This window comes from Podarcis raffonei, chromosome 16 (genome assembly GCF_027172205.1).
Source record: "Podarcis raffonei isolate rPodRaf1 chromosome 16, rPodRaf1.pri, whole genome shotgun sequence".
Classification (NCBI taxonomy): Eukaryota; Metazoa; Chordata; class Lepidosauria; order Squamata; family Lacertidae; genus Podarcis; species Podarcis raffonei.
This window is the reverse complement of record NC_070617.1, coordinates 21,431,919-21,450,427: the sequence shown is the minus strand read 5'-3', so window position 1 is coordinate 21,450,427 and position 18,509 is coordinate 21,431,919. Positions and strand designations below refer to the sequence as shown.

General features: G+C 46.9%; 1 protein-coding gene across 2 annotated transcripts in view; it reads left to right on the top strand.

Moving 5' to 3' along the window:
* LOC128404357 (serine dehydratase-like) overlaps positions 1-18,174 on the top strand; it is a 75,312-nt gene extending 57,138 nt beyond the window's left edge. The window contains exons 1-9 of one of the 2 annotated variants that reach the window (XM_053369890.1): positions 1,490-1,740; positions 5,475-5,663; positions 6,650-6,689; positions 7,848-7,987; positions 8,709-8,797; positions 12,015-12,242; positions 14,132-14,256; positions 15,694-16,988; positions 17,185-18,174. In XM_053369890.1, the coding sequence (XP_053225865.1) occupies positions 5,484-5,663; positions 6,650-6,689; positions 7,848-7,987; positions 8,709-8,797; positions 12,015-12,242; positions 14,132-14,256; positions 15,694-15,887 (996 nt within the window). In that variant the 5' untranslated portion in view covers positions 1,490-1,740; positions 5,475-5,483 and the 3' untranslated portion in view covers positions 15,888-16,988; positions 17,185-18,174. Of the gene's footprint in view, positions 1-1,489; positions 1,741-5,474; positions 5,664-6,649; positions 6,690-7,847; positions 7,988-8,708; positions 8,798-12,014; positions 12,243-14,131; positions 14,257-15,693; positions 16,989-17,184 lie in introns of those variants that run through there. The other variant, XM_053369888.1, reaches the window with a different exon arrangement.
* Positions 18,175-18,509: the final 335 nt, after the last annotated feature.

Below are 18,509 nucleotides of genomic sequence, written 5' to 3'. Positions count from 1 at the left end.
GCATTTGTTCAGAGCAGGGATGGGGATCCTCTGGCCCAGATCATGCCCACCTGCCTGTCATAGGTGATGTCAGGCGTGGGGCAAGGAGAGAGGCAGGAGCCTTAAAGTGCATTCCTGGCTGTGCACTGGCAGGAGCTGGCTCTATCAACTGATGGGCAATAAAACTGAAACCTCAGGAACTTCAACGCCTCCAAAAGCACCTTGAGCATTTTAAAGCATCTGCAAGCACCACATGGCACTTTGAAGTCCCATTTTTCAAAAGTAGCCTCACCCAGAGCACATCACAGTAGTCCAAGCAGGGTGCAACTAACACTTGTATCACAGCTGGTAAAGGTAAAAGGTAAAGGACCCCTGGACGGTTAAGTCTAATCAAAGGCGACTATGGGTGTTATGTACTGAAGTTCTCACCCTGGGCCAGCAGGGGGGTACTGTAGATAGTTATGCAAATGAAGGATCGAAAGTGACGTTCAGTGATTGGATAGTTTTAGAAAGTTGCTACAGTAACATTGTTCTGGAGCTCTATATAAGCAGGCTGACTGAGCTCCTCAGTTCAGTTCTGTTCCAGCTTACAAATAAAGAGCTGCTTTGGAAGAATCGCTGTGTCGTCTGATATGTTCGCCCACAACTTAACAATGGGGTTGTGGAGTTCATCTCGCTTCAGGCTGAGGGAGCCGGCGTTTGTCCACAGACAGCTTTCTGGGTTCTGTGGCCAGCAGGACTAAATAGTAGTAGTAGTAGTAGTAGTAGTAGTAGTAGTAGTAGTAGTAATATTTTATTTGTACCACGCCCATCTGACTAAACATTTTCTGGTGCAACAGAATGCCATGGCGGAAGCCAGAGCGCACAAAAACGCAGTTTACTTTCCCACCACAGTGGTACCTATTTATTTAGTTGCACTGGCATGCTTGTGAACTGTTAGGTTGGCAGGAGCTGGGACAGAGCAACGGGATCTCACCCCATCGTGGGGATTCAAACTGCTGACCTTCCGATTGGCATGTCCAAGAGGCTCAGTGGTTTAGACCACAGTGCTACCCACGTCCCTAATATCACTATATCACTGATATAGCATATTTGTATCACTGCATGTTCTTATTAACTAAACAGCACTCCCCTACTCCAGAAAATATTCTTATTAATGATTCCTGTGACTTCAAATGGATGACTTGCAGTTTCTGTGGATGGACTGTGATATTGTAGGTGTGTGTGTATGTTAAATATTAAAAAGGCTCTCACTAGCCCCGGATCTGCTCAGATTCCAAGGCTCAAAGTGCTTTCCAAAGGGGCTGGGATCAAGACTCACAGTGGCAAATGTGATAAATGAAATGAGCAGTGCAAATTCTTGAAGGCCAAGCAAGAGATGGCGATGTTCAATGTTTATATTTATATTTATATAAAAAAACACACAAAAACACAAAAAAACAAGAGATGGCGATGTTCAATGTTGCCCTCTTTTGAAGAAAGCTGGGGGTGTCAATAAAGCTCTCCCCACCCCCATCCTAACAGTCATCATTCCCAGCCTTCTGAGGAGCAACTCTGCAACTCTGCAACTTTGCAACTCAGGACTGACGAGAGCCGGTTGCTAAGGTTCCTTGAGCACTGCCCCTTGGCACTCTTCCTGTTCCCTCCTCCAAATAAACTTTGCTCGCACAGCTGAGGGTGGCAGGAATTTTCTGTGAGAGAGAAACTCCTCTGGAACGGGAGAGAGAAGCTCATTGTTTCCTGGGGAGTCCAGATTGTGAGGTACCTCTTCAGTGGTGGACGTGGCCACTTGGGATGGATGTGGGAACTGGGGATCCTCATAGGCTGAATTTCCTAGGTGGGCAGGGGGGAGGGAAGAATAGCCTAAGCTTCCTGTTATTTGTGTACTGATGTGGCCAGAATTTTAAAACAGCTGATTTTAGAGAAGTTGAGAAGTCATTTCCGTGGTAGGAAAACAAAAGATTTGCAGGGAAATGTTGTTTGGCTTGAAAAGGGAGTGCCAGGCAGATACTAAATGCTGTGGAAGGAATTATGTTCCCCAAGGTACAGGATCATAGCTGTCAACTTTTCCCTTTTCTTGCGAGGAATCCTATTCGGGATAAGGGAATTTCCCTTTAAAAAAGGGGAAAGTAGACAGCTATGTCCAGGATGCCAGGTGAGGATAGGAGTTCCAGGCTGCATATGAACTGTAAATTTTTAAGCATGTGACTTCCCCAAAGAATCCTGGGAATTGTAGTTTCTTGGGGGCTTGGGGGAATTATAGCTCTGTTTGGGGCAAGCTACGGTTCCCAGGATTCTTTGGAGGGGCAAGTAATGTGCTTGAAACGTATGGCTTGTACACAGTATAAGTCTAACATTAGGTGGTGGCGTGTCTGGCTTTTTAGAGGCCCGTCCTTGACTGGTAAGAGTCTTTTGTTAGAAGGACTGTGGTCCAAGGCTGGTTTAAAGGCAGAGAACCCTTAGGAGGGAGATCAGCCAGGGTAGACCAGCCTGATGTCTTCCATCAATAGTTAGTCCCACCAGGGCAATAGACTCATCACTCTGACACACGGGGCATCTATCTGGTCACAAGTCTCCCCCACTGTGGTGTGATGTACAATGGTACCTCGGGTTACAGGCGCTTCAGGTTACAGATGCTTCAGGTTACAGATTCCGCTAACCCAGAAATAGTGCTTCAGGTTAAGAACTTTGCTTCAGGATGAGAACAGAAATCGTGTGGTGGCAGCAGGAGGCCCTATTAGCTAAAGTGGTACCTCAGGTTAAGAACAGTTTCAGGTTAAGAACGGACCTCCGGAGCGAATTAAGTTCTTAACCCGAGGTACCACTGTATTGTTAAATTATAGCATTTACTTGAGAATGTAAGAAGGGCCTGCTGGATCAGGCCAATGGCTCATCTAGTCCAGCATCCTGTTCTCACAATGGCCAAACAGATGCCTGTGGGAAACCTGTAAACAGCACCTGAGTACAAGAGCACTCTTCCCTCCTGTGGATTCCAGCAACTGGCATTCAGAAGCATTGCTGCCTCTGACCATGAAGGCAGAACAGAGCCACCTTGGCTAGTAGCCGCCAACAGCCTTGTCCTCCATGCATTTGTTTAATCCTCTTTTAAGGTAAAGGTAAAGGTACCCCTGACCGTTAGGTCCAGTCGTGGCCGACTCTGGGGTTGTGGCGCTCATCTCGCTTTATTGGCCGAGGGAGCCGGCATACAGCTTCCAGGTCATGTGGCCAGCATGACTAAGCCGCTTCTGGCAAACCAGAGCAGCGCACGGAAACGCCGTTGACCTTCCCACCGGAGCGGTACCTACAGTGGTACCTCGGGTTACAGACGCTTCAGGTTACAGATGCTTCAGGTTACAGACTCCGCTAACCCAGAAACAGTACCTCAGGTTGAGAACTTTGCTGCAGGATGAGAACAGAAATTGTTCGACGGCGGTATGGTGCGGCAGCGGGAGCCCCATTAGCTAAAGTGGTACCTCAGGTTAAGAACAGTTTCAGGTTAAGAATGGACCTCCGGAACGAATTAAGTTCTTAACCTGAGGTACCACTGTATTTATCTACTTGTACTTGACGTGCTTTCGAACTGCTAGGTTGGCAGGAACTGGGACCAAACAATGGGAGCTCACCCCATTGTGGGGAATCAAACCGCCGACCTTCTGATTGACAAGCCTTAGGCTCTGTGGTTTAGACCACAGCGCCACCAGCGTCCTCTTTTAAAGCTGTCCAAATTGGTGGTCCCTTCCAAATTTGCATTGGATGTGTGCTTGCAGAGCGCCGGAACACGGGAAGCTGTCCTATGCAGATCCTGAGCGTTGGTCCAGCTAGCTTAGTATTGCCTGCACGGACTGGCAGTGGTTCTCCAAGGTTTCAAGAAGGGGGTTTCTCCTGGAGATGCTCAGGATTGAACCTGGGAACTTTCCCATCATGGTCTTTCATCTTCGTTGACAATGGAAGGCTGGTGGGCAAAAGCTGTTCATTGCAGCAGCTGAGAAGCTTTTGCAACAAAGTGCTTGGAGGAGGTGCAGGATATGAAAACCTTATGGCAACCTGGGAGCCTTTTATAACATTTAGCGTTAGACAAAGTGACAATTTAATACCTCTGGAGTCCCAGAAGTCTTTTGGGAAAGATTTATTGCCACCGCTACTTTCATCGCTATCTAAGGACACATGATCTATGCCATATATTTAAAGCACTATTAGGCTACTTTAACAGTCACAGAGAATCCTGGGAACTGTAGTTTGTTGCAGGTCTTGGGAACTGTAAGGTCTGCGAGGTCAGCACCCGTAACAAGCTACAGTTCCCAGAATTCTTGGGTGGTGGTGGGGAACCATGACTGTTAAAGAGTGCTTTAAATGTATTGCATAGATGTGACCTTGGTTACTTTCCTGCCTTTAGTAATCTAGATCTTTTGAATTTGCAAATAACAGGCATTGTTTGGTTGTTTTAATTAATTTAAATTCAGTTTTTAAAATAAATAAATCAGTATTGGGAAGGAGTGCATTGGAATTCTGGCTAGGACAATCAGAAGGTGTCTTATTCTGAACCAGGCCATTGGCTTTCCCAGATTTCTTCTTGGGTTGTTGGTTGCACAGGCTGACATAGCTGTGACTCTCTCAGTGCGTAAAGACCAGACCTTGATAAGAGCTTGCAGATATATTCACAGTTCTTAGCCCGGCTACTATGGTTGTGCTCTGCCTCCACAGCTGCAGGCAGTAATGCTTCTGAATATCAGTTATCAGAAGCCACAGGAGGGGAGAGGGCTCTTGTGCTCAGGTCAGGCTTCCCAAGATGCATCTGGGTGGCCACTGTGAGAACAGGATGCTGGACTTGGTGGGCCACTGGCCTGATCCAGGAGGAATCTTCCTTTGATCTTATGTTTGAAGGCCAGAGCAGTTTCAACAATGAGTCCAATTCACCAATGGTGTGGTGAGCTCTCCCTTGGTGGAGATCGTCACACAGTCAACTGTGCTTGGCAAACAACAACAACAACAACAACAACAATTTATTATTTATACTCTGCCCATCTGGCGGGGTTTCCCCAGCTACTCTGGGCAGCTCCCAACAGAATATTAAAAACATGGTAAAATTAAAAACATGATAAAAAATAAAGCATTAAAAACGTCCCTAAACAGGGCTGCCTTCAGATGTCTTCTAAAAGTCAGATAGTTGTTTATTTCCTTGACATCTGATGGGAGGGCGTTCCACAGGGCAGACGCCACCACCGAGAAGGCCCTCTGCCTGGTTCCCTGTAACTTCGCTTCTCACGGTGAAGGAACCTCCAGAAGGCCCTTGGAGCTGGACCTCAGTGTCTGGGCTGAACAATGGGGGTGGAGATTCTCCTTCAGGTATACTGGGCCGAGGCTGTTTAGGGCTTTAAAAGTCAGCACCAACATTTTGAATTGTGCTTGGAAACGTACCAGGAGCCAATGCACTAGGTCTTTTATTTCCATCACCAAGCATTCCAGCTAACCTCCATCTCTCCACTTCTGTGTTTTAGGCAATCTCCATGACAGCAACAGGGGACCATTTTGGTGGCAGGGATGGAAAACCATTCCACGTTGTGACGCCTGTCCTGGAGAGCATCGCCCTTTCCGAAGCTGCAGGCACCAAAGTCTATATGAAGATGGAGAATGTCCAACCCGTGGGTTCCTTCAAAATCCGGGGCATTGGCTACTTTTGCCAACAGGTGAGTGGCTGCCAAGTACCCTGGAGGTTCCTTTGTGGAAGAACAGCAGCTTGGACCATGGTCAGCTCCCCAATGCAAAACAGCTGACCTTTAAAAAAATGAACCAACAAGGCAATGTGGTGTAGTGGTTAGAGTTTTTGGCTACAAGCTGGGAGACCAGGGTTCAAATTCTCACTCAGCCATGAAGCTCACTGGGTGAACAACTCATTTATTATTTATACCCCACCCATCTGGCTGGGCTTCCCCAGCCACTCTGGGCGGCTTCCAACAAAATATTAAAATACAATAATGCATCAAACATTAAAAGCTTCCCTAAACAGGATAAAATGGGGGAGTGTGTGTTGGCAGGTAGAGAACCACATGCCACAGGAAAGAGGGGATAAAAAGGTACTAAATAAGTGCAGAAATAAATAATAAACTACGTAAGAGAGTCACAAATATGAGGATCTAACCCTGTAATGGTCCAGGATAACAAACTCTGACCCATATCTGCTCGGGCAACACTGTTACAGGGCTTAATAACACGCGGCACACTGTGCTCATTTGCAAGCATATCTTCCAACCTGATGTATATTATCACAGTAACACAATGTCCTATCTGCATAAAACAAATAGAACATGCCAAAATAAAATAAAATAAAAGGACACATTTTTGGCTCAGAAATGGCAACATTCAGAAACCAGGGGAAGAAAAAAAGGGGGGAAAGGTGAAAAAAGAAACCAGAGGAAGGTCGTTTAAGTCACCCAGGAGGAGAAACTGGGCTCAGCCCTAGAATCATAGAAACTGTGGAGCTGTAAGGGACCCAAGGGTCATCTAGTCCAACCCTCTGCAGTGCAGGAATCACTGCTGTCATTTCATCTAAATAGGGAGCTTCTTGTGCTTCTAATAATATTCTCCAAGTTTCCATATGGCATTCTCCTCCAGATCAATGCATTCTCACACCTTCCCCACTCTCAGACTGAACTCCCTCTCCTGTTCATTTCAGGTTGCCAAAAAGGGCTGCCAACACCTGGTTTGTTCGTCAGGTAAATAAATATCCATGTGCCTTTTCGGTCCTTCTTTCAGCTTCCAATGTTTCTCTTGTAATTGTCAGGAAAGCCCAAACAACGCCCTGTGTGTGACTTAGCTACTCCTCTTGATCTTGATTCAGTTTGTACGGTGTATTCAGAGGGCCTGCCCTGCCATTAGGCAAAATGAGATGACTCCAAACTCAGGTGGCAGAAGCAGGTGTGGTGGTGATGGTGGCAGCCCCCTGGGTATTCCTCCTAATCGCCCTGACCCATCTGCACTATACATTTAAGGCAGTGTCACCTCACATTAAGCAGTCATGGCTTCCCCCAAAGAATCCTGGGAACTGTAGTTTGTTAAGTGTGCTGAGAGTCGTTAGGAAGCCATATTCTCCACCCAGAGCTACAATTCCCAAAGTGGTTTAACAGCCAATCCCTCTTCCCAGAGAACTCTGGGAATTGCAGCTCTGTGAGAGAGTTCCCATAATTCTTTGAGGGAAGCCATCACTATTCAAAGAGATATCTTATAACAGAAATCACTGGGTTAAAGCTGACCGAAAGTCAGTTTGCAGACTATGAAGGACTTGCTTACAAATTTATTGACAGCTGTACGAATTATGATAGCTAGGAAGTGATAGGGGCAAGCAGAATATAAAATGGAAGAATGATATAAAGAGGTGTGGAATATAGCTATTAAATGATAAATTAACATGTGCCATTGAGGTAAGATGGGGAATACGCAGGAGAAATGATTTTGAGGAGATATGGAAGGAGTTTGTAGAATTTGTACTGTTAAAACGGAAAGGGGTCAAACCATCGCAAGAGGTGTTGAAATTTTGTGAGGTTGGATAGTTACAGTGGCATGGTCTCGGTGGCGGGGTGCACATTTTTATTCTTATTTATTTATGATTATTACTTTGTCAAAAATAAAAATAAAAATAAAAAAGAGGTATCTTAGTGTAAAATGGAGTCATATCCTCCCTTGGCATGATGAGGGGTGAGGAATGGGCAGCAGTGTGTGTGCCACATGCCCCCTAAGCTAGTCTGGGGTCCTCAGGTACAACATAGGCCGCTCTTCTGTGGCCAGTATTGAAGGTGCCCTGTGTTGCACCAAAACTGTACTTCAACTCTGGTGGAAATGTTTTCCTCTTCCCTGCTGCCACTCATTCCTCGCAGGTGGCAACGCTGGACTTGCTGCAGCGTATTCTGCTCAAAAACTTGGCATACCTGCCACCATCATTGTCCATGGAAGTACTCCACTGTCAACGGTGAATAAACTAAAGAAGTTTGGTGCAGAGGTGGAGATCTTTGGGAAGGTGAGTGGAGGAACGAGTGCCGAATGCTTCTGAATCATGGGTAAGGTTGGAGCAGACCTGGTGCCACCGCTGGGCACACTTGGGCAGTTGCCAGTGCCCAAGAAGACTGAGAGGGCCCATCCCGGATGCCTAACCTGGGTGGCAGGGGGACCCAGTGAAGGAAGAAGCCCTCCAGGACAATTGCCATGGGTCCCCTCATTCAGCTGGTGCTGAATTGGATAATCAAGGTCTCCTCTCATTTCAGTGGAGGTCTTCCTGTTTCTTGTTCCGGTCCTGAGAGATCTGCATTGGCTCCCAGTACGTTTCCGAGCACAATTCAAAGTGTTGGTGCTGACTTTTAAAGCCCTAAATGGCCTCGGTCCTGTATACCTGAAGGAGCATCTCCACCTCCATTGTTCAGCCTGGACACTGAGGTCCAGCTCCAAGGGCCTTCTGGCAGTTCCCTCATTGCGAGAAGTGAGGTTACAGGGAACCAGACAGAGGGCCTTCTCGGTAGTGGTGCCCGCCCTGTGGAACGCCCTCCCTTCAGATGTGAAGGAAATAAGCAGCTATCTTCTTTTTAAAAGACATCTGAAGGCAGCCCTGTTTAGGGAAGTTTTTAATATTTAATGCTGAATTGTTTTTAACACTTGATTGGAAGCCGCCCAGAGTGGCAAGGGAAACTCAGCCAGTTGGGCGGGGTATAAATAATAAATTATTATTGTTGTTGTTGTTCCGGCAGGTGTGGGACGATACTGAAGAAAGAGCCAAGATGCTTGCTGAAGCTGACGGCTGGGTCAAGATCCACCCTTTTGACCACCCATTGGTGTGGTAAGGTCCTTGGGAAGTAAATTTTGGGAGAAAATCCCCTTTGGGGGCCCAATACAGAGGCTCACACCAGATTCCTAATTAGTCAGACTTTATTCAGTACAGTGGTCCCTTGGTTCTCAAACTTAATCCATTCTGGAAGTCCGTTCCAAAACCAAAGCTTTCCAAAACCAAGTGCGCTTTCCTGTAGAAAGTAATGCAAAACAGATTAATCCATTCCACACTTTTAAAAACAACCTAAAACAGCAATTTAACATGAATTTTACTATTTAGTGAGACCATTGATCCATAAAATGAAAGCAATAAACAATGTACTGCAGTCACACAAGCAATCAATCAATCAGTAGCTCAACTGGGTCCCACAGTGTCACAAAAACAAAACAAAAAGAGCTGCAAAAACAAAAACGCAAAATAAATAGCAAAAACAGACAGACCTCAGCATAACACTTGAAACGGAAGTCTGGTACTCAAAACAGAATTGTGGCACTCAAAACGGAAGTGTAACACTCAAAAAGGAGCACGTTCAGTTTCCGAAAAAGTTCGCAAACCGGAACACTTACTTCTGGGTTTGCAGTGTTTAGGTTCCAAGTTCTAGTTACAGGTAGGTAGCCGTGTTCGTCTGCTGTAGTCGAAACAAAATAAAAAAAATCCTTCTAGTAGCACCTTAGAGACCAACCAAGTTTGTTATTGGTATGAGCTTTTGTGTGCGTGCAAACTTATTCAGATGCACTGAAACAGAAGTCACCAGGACTCTTATATATAGTGAGAGGGTGGGGAGGGTGGGTTCCAAGTTGTTTGAGTTCCAAGGTGTTTGAGAACCAAGGGACCACTGTAACACATTTCTGGAAAAAGTCCAAAGGAGTCTGTGAGAGCAGTCCCATTAGCACACACTCTACATAGGAATAAATACATAATATTGGCTGTTTATTCTCTAGCCAATCCCCTTCTGCCACCCCAGCACCTCATAATCTCTTCATCTAACCATAGTCCTTAAAAACACTTGTGCAAACCAAGTTTTTTGCTTTGCATGAAGATCCCTCCTTGTCCCTTATTTGGACTTGATTTTCACTCTGTCAGATAGGTTCCTCCTAAACTGGTTCTTACCCGTTTTGTATTTAGGATACACTCTTGTGTACCTGAAACTGACCTCACCGATAATGTGTTTTGCAGAATTTCCACCTTAGAATCCATAAGAGGTTGTTGTCTACTGGGCTCTCTGTCAAGTAGATGGGGCTCTCCACACCCATCTAACTCAAGAGTCCTTGTTGGGGACATAGAGTTGTGCCCTTTCCACCTACTGCTGGGGCCCAGTTGGTCCAATTTCCATTGGTTCCAAAACAAATGAGAACCAAACGGGTAGAAAGGGTCGTGCTTTATGTCCTTGCTGTTTGAGCTCATTCATTCTTCATTTCCCCTAAATGCTATACTTTGTTGTGACCAGCACCTTGGAGAGGGACCTAGGGGCGAGTTTCAGGACCATGGATAGCGATACTTAATCTGAGGTACAAGATACAAGTTGTCTCAGCACTGTCCTGGAACACCACGAAGATTTTTATAACCTGCCTTGGACAGTGTATACTGGGGGACAGGGAGCAGTGACAAGGTGTCTGAGGATGGAACTGTGTGTGCCATGTGGATTCCACTGCACTCCCTTAAATACGTTACTGTCCTCAGGGATGCAGCAAGTCCCCTATGAAGCCTTTAGGACTTTTTAGTTTGAAGAAAAGGCAAGTAAGATGCAACATGATAGAAGATAGAAAGTGGACAGAGAATTTTTCTGCCTCTCATAACACTAGAACTCCTGAACATCCAATGAAACTGAATGTTGGAAGATTCAGGATAGTACTTCTTTATGTAGAGCATAGTTAAGCTATGGTGCTGGCTCACACAGAGGCAGTGATGGCCACCAACTTGGATGGCTTTAAAAGAGGATTGGACCAATTAATGGAGAAGGCTATAAATGGGTGTTAGTGATGGTGGTATGCTTTGTCTCTACTGTCAGAGAAAGTAATGCTTCTGAATATCAGTTGCTTGAAACCACAGGAGAGGAGAGTATTCTTGTGCTCAAACCTAACTTGTGGGATTCTCACAGACATCTGGTTGGCCACTGAGAACAGCATGCTGGACAAGATGGGTCATTGGCCTCATCCAGTAGGCTTGTTCTTAGCTGTCCCATCGCCAAGCAAGATTTAGCTACCAGTCTAGTCAGCTGGTGGCGCTGTGGGTAAAACGTCAGGGCCTAGGACTTGCCGATCGCATGGTCGGCGGTTCGAATCCCCGCGGCGGGGTGCACTCCCGTAGTTCGGTCCCAGCGCCTGCCAACCTAGCAGTTCGAAAGCACCCCCGGGTGCAAGTAGATAAATAGGGACCGCTTACCAGCGGGAAGGTAAACGGCGTTCCGTGTGCTGCGCTGGCTCGCCAGATGCAGCTTGTCACGCTGGCCATGTGACCCGGAAGTGTCTGCGGACAGCGCTGGCTCCCGGCCTCTAGAGTGAGATGAGCGCACAACCCTAGAGTCTGTCAAGACTGGCCCGTACGGGCAGGGGTACCTTTACCTTTTTACCTAGTCAGCTTCTGCCTGCACGACACCCTCTTCTCCTTGCCTCCAACAGCAAAATATCTTGGGCCATCTGTGGCTCAGAGCATAATAATAATAATAATAATAATAATAATAATAATAATAAGTATTATTATTATTTATTATTTCTACCCTGCCCATCTGGCTGGGCTTCCCCAGCCACTCTGGGAGGCTTCCAAAAAAATATTAAAATACTGTAATACATCAAACATTAAAAGCTTCCCTAAACAGGGCTGCCTCCAGATGTCTTCTAAAAGTCTGGTAGTTGTTGTTCTCTTTGACATCTGGTGGGAGGGCGTTCCACAGGGTGGGCGCCACCACTGAGAAGGCCCTTTGCCTGGTTCCCTGTAACCTCACTTCTCACAGTGAGGGAACCGCCAGAAGGCCCTCGGTGCTGGACCTCAGTGTCTGGGTTAGATGATGGGGGTGGAGACGCTCCTTCAGATATACTGGACCAAGGCCATTTAGGGCTTTAAAGGTCAGCACCACACTTTGAACTGTGCTCGGAAACGTCCTGGGAGCCAGTGTAGGTCTTTCAAGACCGGTGTTATATGGTCTTGGCGGCCGCTCCCAGTCACCAGTCTAGCTGCTGCATTCTGGCCACAAATGCCAGTCTCTCAAAGATGTCTCTTCTCCACACAGGAAGGGCCATAGCACTATTATCAAGGAGCTGAGGGACTCCCTGGATTCCAAGCCAGGAGCCATTGTGCTCGCTGTGGGCGGAGGTGGGCTGCTGTGTGGGGTGGTGTCTGGTCTGCAAGAGGTGGGCTGGCAGGATGTGCCCGTCATCGCTGTGGAGACAAGAGGTGCTGACAGCTACAACGCAGCCCTCAAAGCAGGACGGCTCGTCACTCTGCCTGACATAACCAGGTGAGTTGTGTGCACTGGAGATGGCCGCAACCCCAGCTTGAATGAAAGAGCTTCGGTGTGGAGACGAAATGTTCTCCTTCTTTCTTCTCCTCCCTTAAAGAAAAAGAGTTTGGACTCCTGAAACCTTCAGGGTTATCCTGAACATGCTGGTGCTTCCTTCTTGTCCCCTAGGGTCCCTGTTTTGGGTTTACCTGTTAGCACTCCCCACCTAAGTTTGCCATTAAAGGGACTTCCCTTCTCACTTCCTAGAATCAGAGAGTTGGAAGGGACCCTGAGGATCATTGCAGTCTAGCCCCCTGCAATGCAGGAATATGCAGCTGTCCCGTACAGGGATCGAACCTGCAACCTTGGCATTCTCAGCACCATGCTCTAACCAACTGAGCTATCTAAGCTAATCTTCCTCCTCCCATTTTTCTAGCTGTGGTACAAAATGTAGGCTGGTTCCAATAAGCTGCCTTGCTGAAGTGCCTCAGTGGAGACCTCCTGGAAACCCTTGTTAATACTGTCTCGAGTTCCATTCTGGAAAAGGGTCGTTTGTTTGTTTCTAGCATCCATACCCAACTTTTCAGCCAAAAAGTCTCCCAGAATGTAGAATCACAGAGCTGTAAAGTTGGAAGGGACCACATGGGTCATCTAGTCCAACCCCCTGCAATGCAGGAATATTTTGCCCAATGTGGGGCTCAAACCCATGACCCTGAGTTTAAGAGTCTTGTGCTCTACCAACTGAGCTGTATGACAATCAGTTAAAACAAGACAGCTCTCTCTGCCCACAAGCTTACGATTAAAACAACAACAACCCACTTCACACAAGGGGAAAGGGGCAGGGTGTGTGGAGAGGGGGCTGGAATCAAACTTGGGCAACAATTCTTTAACAGTTGTTATAATGCATGGATCGGCAAACTAAGGCCTGGGGACCGGATCCAGCCCAATTGCCTTCTCAATCTGGCCCATGGATGGTCCGGGAATCAGCGTGTTTTACATGAGTAGAATGTGTCCTTTTATTTAAAATGCATCTCTGGGTTATTTGTGGGGCATAGGAATTCGTTCATTATTTTTCCCCCAACATATAATCCGGCCCCCCACAAGGTCTGAGGGACGGTGGACCTGCCCATGGCTGAAAAAGTTTGCTGACCCCTGTTATAATGAGCAACTGGTGCAGTTCAGGGGCAGGAGGTACCCGATGCAGCTGGTCTTTCAGTGAAGCTGATAGGATGAGCCCCACTTCCCACGTCTCCCACTGAGGCAGCCTGATGGAATGCCTGCCCTCAGCTGGCAACTGAGGGGATTGGAGCCCCAGTGGAGCTGGTCTGTCACATCACAGATGATGGTGACGATGGTGATGATGGCTATGATTTGTATACCACTCATACCCGTAGGTCTCAGGGTGGTTACAACATAAAATCACAACATAAAAACACAAAACACATAATCAAAACAGAAAGAAAAACAACCCAATAACCCCTCACCAACACATTTTTAAAGGACGTTGGATGCCAATCAACCAAAGAGGAACACTTTTGCCTGGCAGGCACCTAAAGTTGTATAATGAAGGCGCCAGGCAGACCTCTCTGGGGAGAGCATTCCCCAGAAGGGGAGCCACTGCAGAAAAGGCCCCGTTCTCGTGTTGCCACACTCTGGACCACTCATGGAGGTGACACACGAGGACGGGCTTCAGAAGATGATCTCAGGGCCTGGGAAGTTTTTATTTAAGTTTTTTTGTGATACAATACGTACAAACAAATAAACAAGGGAAAGTACATATTGTCTCTCCACTTTCAATTCATAGAGTCTCTCCCTCCCCCCCCCCCGACTAACTCATGACTCCTACCCTCCCACCTTCCCTGGGCATGGGTGCAAACTTACCTTGCTCTTTACTGTCCATTCTGCAGTGTGGCCATGTGCCTGGGAGCCAAGACAGTGGCACAGAGGGCTCTGGATTGTGCCCGCGAGTGTTGCATCATCTCTCATGTGCTAGATGATGTGGAAGCGGTGAAAGCCATCGAGCAGTTCCTGGGTGAGTTTTCAAGGGTGCCGCAGACAGTGATTCCCCCCCCCCCCGTGGTTCCGATGAAAGTTGCCACCCCAAACAATTCATATTAACTTTATTTTATTTTTAAATCACTGACCACACTTGCACGCTCCACATTTAATGCAATGCTAACCCTGAAACACTGGAAGCATAGAGCTGTGGTGAAGGCAGGCAACTGGTAGGCAGACAGCTCCCTCTAGTGGCTTGTAGGAGCTCTCATTTTATACTGCATCAGACAATCCGTCAGTAGAGATCAAAGAGATAATTCATAGGTTCCCAAACCTTTTCGGCCACTGTCCCTTTGCTTTCATAAACTCATCCCCATTGCCCCCAACTTTTCCATACAAAAAAGGCATTATTCAGAATAGAATTAGTGGATAGAACAATAAATAAAACCAATTAACAGATCCTCCTGGGATTTGGGATCAGGGCAGCTAGTCAGGAGCTGCTGCTGCTATTTATTTGGTTTTTCAGATTAAAATTTTACCGTCACATATTCAACATACAACATAAAAACAAGATTCCAAAGAATCTCCTGGACTTCCTTCCTCCCCTTTGTGAGTTCTATTGTTAATCATTTCCTCCTGCATCTTTTATGATAATCCAAATCTTTTACCGCACCACTGTGTCCAAAATTCACCATTAAACTACAAGTGTCATTCCAACCCTACTAACGATTTTAACTGTTTACGATGGTTTTTAAGATAAATTATAAATTTCCCCCATTCCTTATTAAAATTTTGGTCTTCCTGGTTTCTGATTCTTCCGGTCATTTTAGCCATTTCGGCATAATCCATTAACTTCATCTGCTATTCTTCTCTGGAAGGGAGTTTATCTTCTTTCCATCTCTGGGCCAATAACATCCACGCAGCTGTGGTCACATACATAAATAGTCTTTTCTGCTCCCGTGGGATTTCGGCACCTAGTATTCCTTCAGGGGTTTTTTTATAGAAAAGGTTATTTTAAACATTTTTTCCAACTCATTATACAGTCATACCTCGAGTTGAATGTGCTTCGGGTTGAGCGCGTTCGAGTTGCGCTCTGCGGCAACCTGGAAGTAACAGAGCACATTACTTCTGGGTTTCGCCGCTCGTGCATGCGCACTCAAAATGACATCACGCGCATGCACGGAAGCTGCGAAACGCAACCTGCGCACGCGCAGACACGCTGTCGCATCTTGTGTTCTATTTGGGATGCGAACAGGGCTCCGGAATGGATCCCGTTTGCATCCCAAGGTACCACTGTATATCATTTCCCAAAATTCTTACACTTCCACCACATATGCTAAAAGGTGCCTTCTTTTTCCTTACTCTTCCATCATACATTTGACCTTGTTTTATACATTTTTTGCTGATTTACTGGGAGTTAAATACCAACGATACATCATTTTCACTTACTCCCTTATTTCTCACCCCTTTCCAGATGACGAGCGCATGTTGGTGGAGCCTGCCTGTGCTGCCACCCTGGCTTTCCTCTACTCAGGCTACCTCCAGCAGCTGCAGGAAGAGGGGCGGCTGAGCCGGCAACTGGACTCCATTGTCGTTATTGTCTGCGGTGGGAGTGCCATCCACACCAAGGAGCTCCAGGCCTTGAAGAACAAGCTGGGGATGGAGTGAAGGAGGCTAGCTCTTGACATGCTGGCAAATGAACATATCGCTGGCCAGGATATTTTTTAGTGTGCTTAGAGCAGCTTTTCCAGCCTGAGGGCCACCTTTCCTTCTGGGCAGCCTCCCAGGGGCCACATGGCAGTAGTGGTGGCAGAGTCAAAATCGGGGAGAGCAAGGGAAGCAAACTTTCCCTTTGCACAGGGGGCTATTTTCTACACACACACACAAACACACACGCGCACACACACACACACGCACACACCTCTATCCTCTATCCAGGCAGGCAGGGAAAAGGCATTATTAGTGCTCAAATGCATTTTCCACCTATGCCAAGTACCGTATTTTTTGCTCTATAAGACTCACTTTTTCCCTCCTAAAAAGTAAGGGGAAATGTGTGTGCGTCTTATGGGGCGAATGCAGGCTGCACAGCTATCCCAGAATAGCCAGAATAGCAAGAGGGAATGCTGTTTTCATTGCATAGTGATCCCTCTTGCTGTTCTGGCTTCTGAGATTCAGAATATTTTTTTTCTTGTTTTCGTCCTCCAAAAACTAGGTGCGTCTTGTGGTCTGGTGCATCTTATAGAGTGAAAAATACGGTATATTGGGTGGTGTTCTTCCCTCTCCCAGAGCTACAATCCCTAGAGTTCCCTGTGAAGCAGGATTTGTTTGTACAACCACACAAAGCAATAGAGGTCTTCTCACAATTCTTGGCATCCTTAACAAACTACAGTTCCCATTATTCTTTAGGAGCGGGGAAGCCCTGACTGTTTAAAGCAGTATGGTCCTGCCTTTATATGTATAGTGCAGACAAGCCTCTTGGGCTTGCTGATAGGAAGGTTGGCGGTTCGAATCCCCGCGATGGGGTGAGCTCCCATTGCTCTGTCCCAGCTCCTGCCAACCTAGCAGTTCGAAAGCATGCCAGCGCAAGTAGATAAATAGGTACCTCTGCGGCAGGAAGGTAAACGGCGTTTCTGTGTGCTCTGGCACTCATCACAGACCTCCATGTGCCAGTAGCAGTTTTGTCATGCTGGCCACATGACATGGAAAACTGTCTGTGGACAAAAGCCGGCTGCCTTGGCCTGAAGTGAGATGAGTGCCGCAACCATAGCTGTCAACCTTTCCTTTTTTTGCGGGAAATTCCCTTATTCCGGAGCCGTTTCCCGCTGCTTCCCGCTGCTATCCCGGATTGTTAGATATCCCGTAGACTGTCCCCAGGACAGGTGAGGCTGCTGATCCTTTATTTTCAAGGCTGCTGATCCCTTATTTTCAAATCTGAAAGGTGACAGCTATGGCCGCAACCCCATAGTCGCCTTTGAGTGGACTTAACTGTCCTGGGGTCCTTTACCTTTACCTTTAGTGCAGACTCCTGAGAGGCAAAATGTGCAAGCACCATTCTTCTCAATTCTCTGTGTAGGTGAGAAACCAGTCAGCTCCCCTCTTTCAGTGTTGTAAGTCCCCCACTACTTACCCCACCATAAATCTTCCCGAGGACGCCCACGAATGGCTCGAAATGGCAGATATTGGCTAAATGTTGGGGGAGGGCTTCTTTAACAGTAGGAACTGTGCAGCAGTATAACAGCCTGCCTCAAGAGCAGGGGGTCAGCAAACTTTTTCAGCAGGGGTCCACTGTCCCTCAGACCTTGTGGGGGGCCAGACTATATTGGGGGGGGAATGAATTCCTATGCCCCACAAATAACCCAGAGATGCATTTAAAATAAAAGCACACATTCTGCTCATGTAAAAACATGCTGATTCCTGGACCGTCTGCGGACTGGATTTGGAAGACGATTGGGCTGGATCTGGCCCCTGGGCCTTAGTTTGCCTACCCATGCTCAAGAGGCTGGGAAGCAATCTGTTAGAGTTGCTGTTGTGGCTTTTTGCGTCACAGACCCTGCATTGGGCTGGTGTGTGTGTGGACCAGCTCACCGCAGGGATCCTTTCCATCTTGACAATTACAGTGGTACCTCAGGTTAAGTACTTAATTCGTTCCGGAGGTCCGTTCTTAACCTGAAACTGTTCCTAACCTGAAGCACCACTTTAGCTAATGGAGCCTCCTGCTGCCACCGTGCCGCCGGAGCCCGATTTCTGTTCTTATCCTGAAGCAAAGTTCTTAACCTGAAGCACTATTTCTCGGTTAGTGGAGTCTGTAACCTGAAGTGTATGTAACCCGAGGTACCACTGTATTTCATAAGTATATGATTCCAGTGACTTACCTCGCAGGGTTGGGGTGAGGATGAAGGTGACCAGATGTTGTAGAAACCATTGCTGCAAATAAAAACCAGCTGCTTCTAATTTGTCCTGCATGTGACCTTTTTTGGGGGGCAGGCGGGGGTGTAACAATTTCTTTTCGCATGGTTTGAACAGGGTATAGATCCACTCTCCACATGCAGCAAAATGAAGCACTGGCATTCTGGATCCCTTCAGTCTGCATGAGTGTGGCAGGGTGGGGAGATTTGTCTGTGCTCCCCCTTGCCAAAGCTCCCTGCAAATAATTGTTGTTGTTGTTGTTAGAATTTATATACCACCCTATACCTGGAGGTCTCAGAACAGTTCACAGAACAAAATCAAAATATGAAAGCACAAAATATATAATCAAAATAAAAATAACAACCCAATAACCCAAACTGCTAC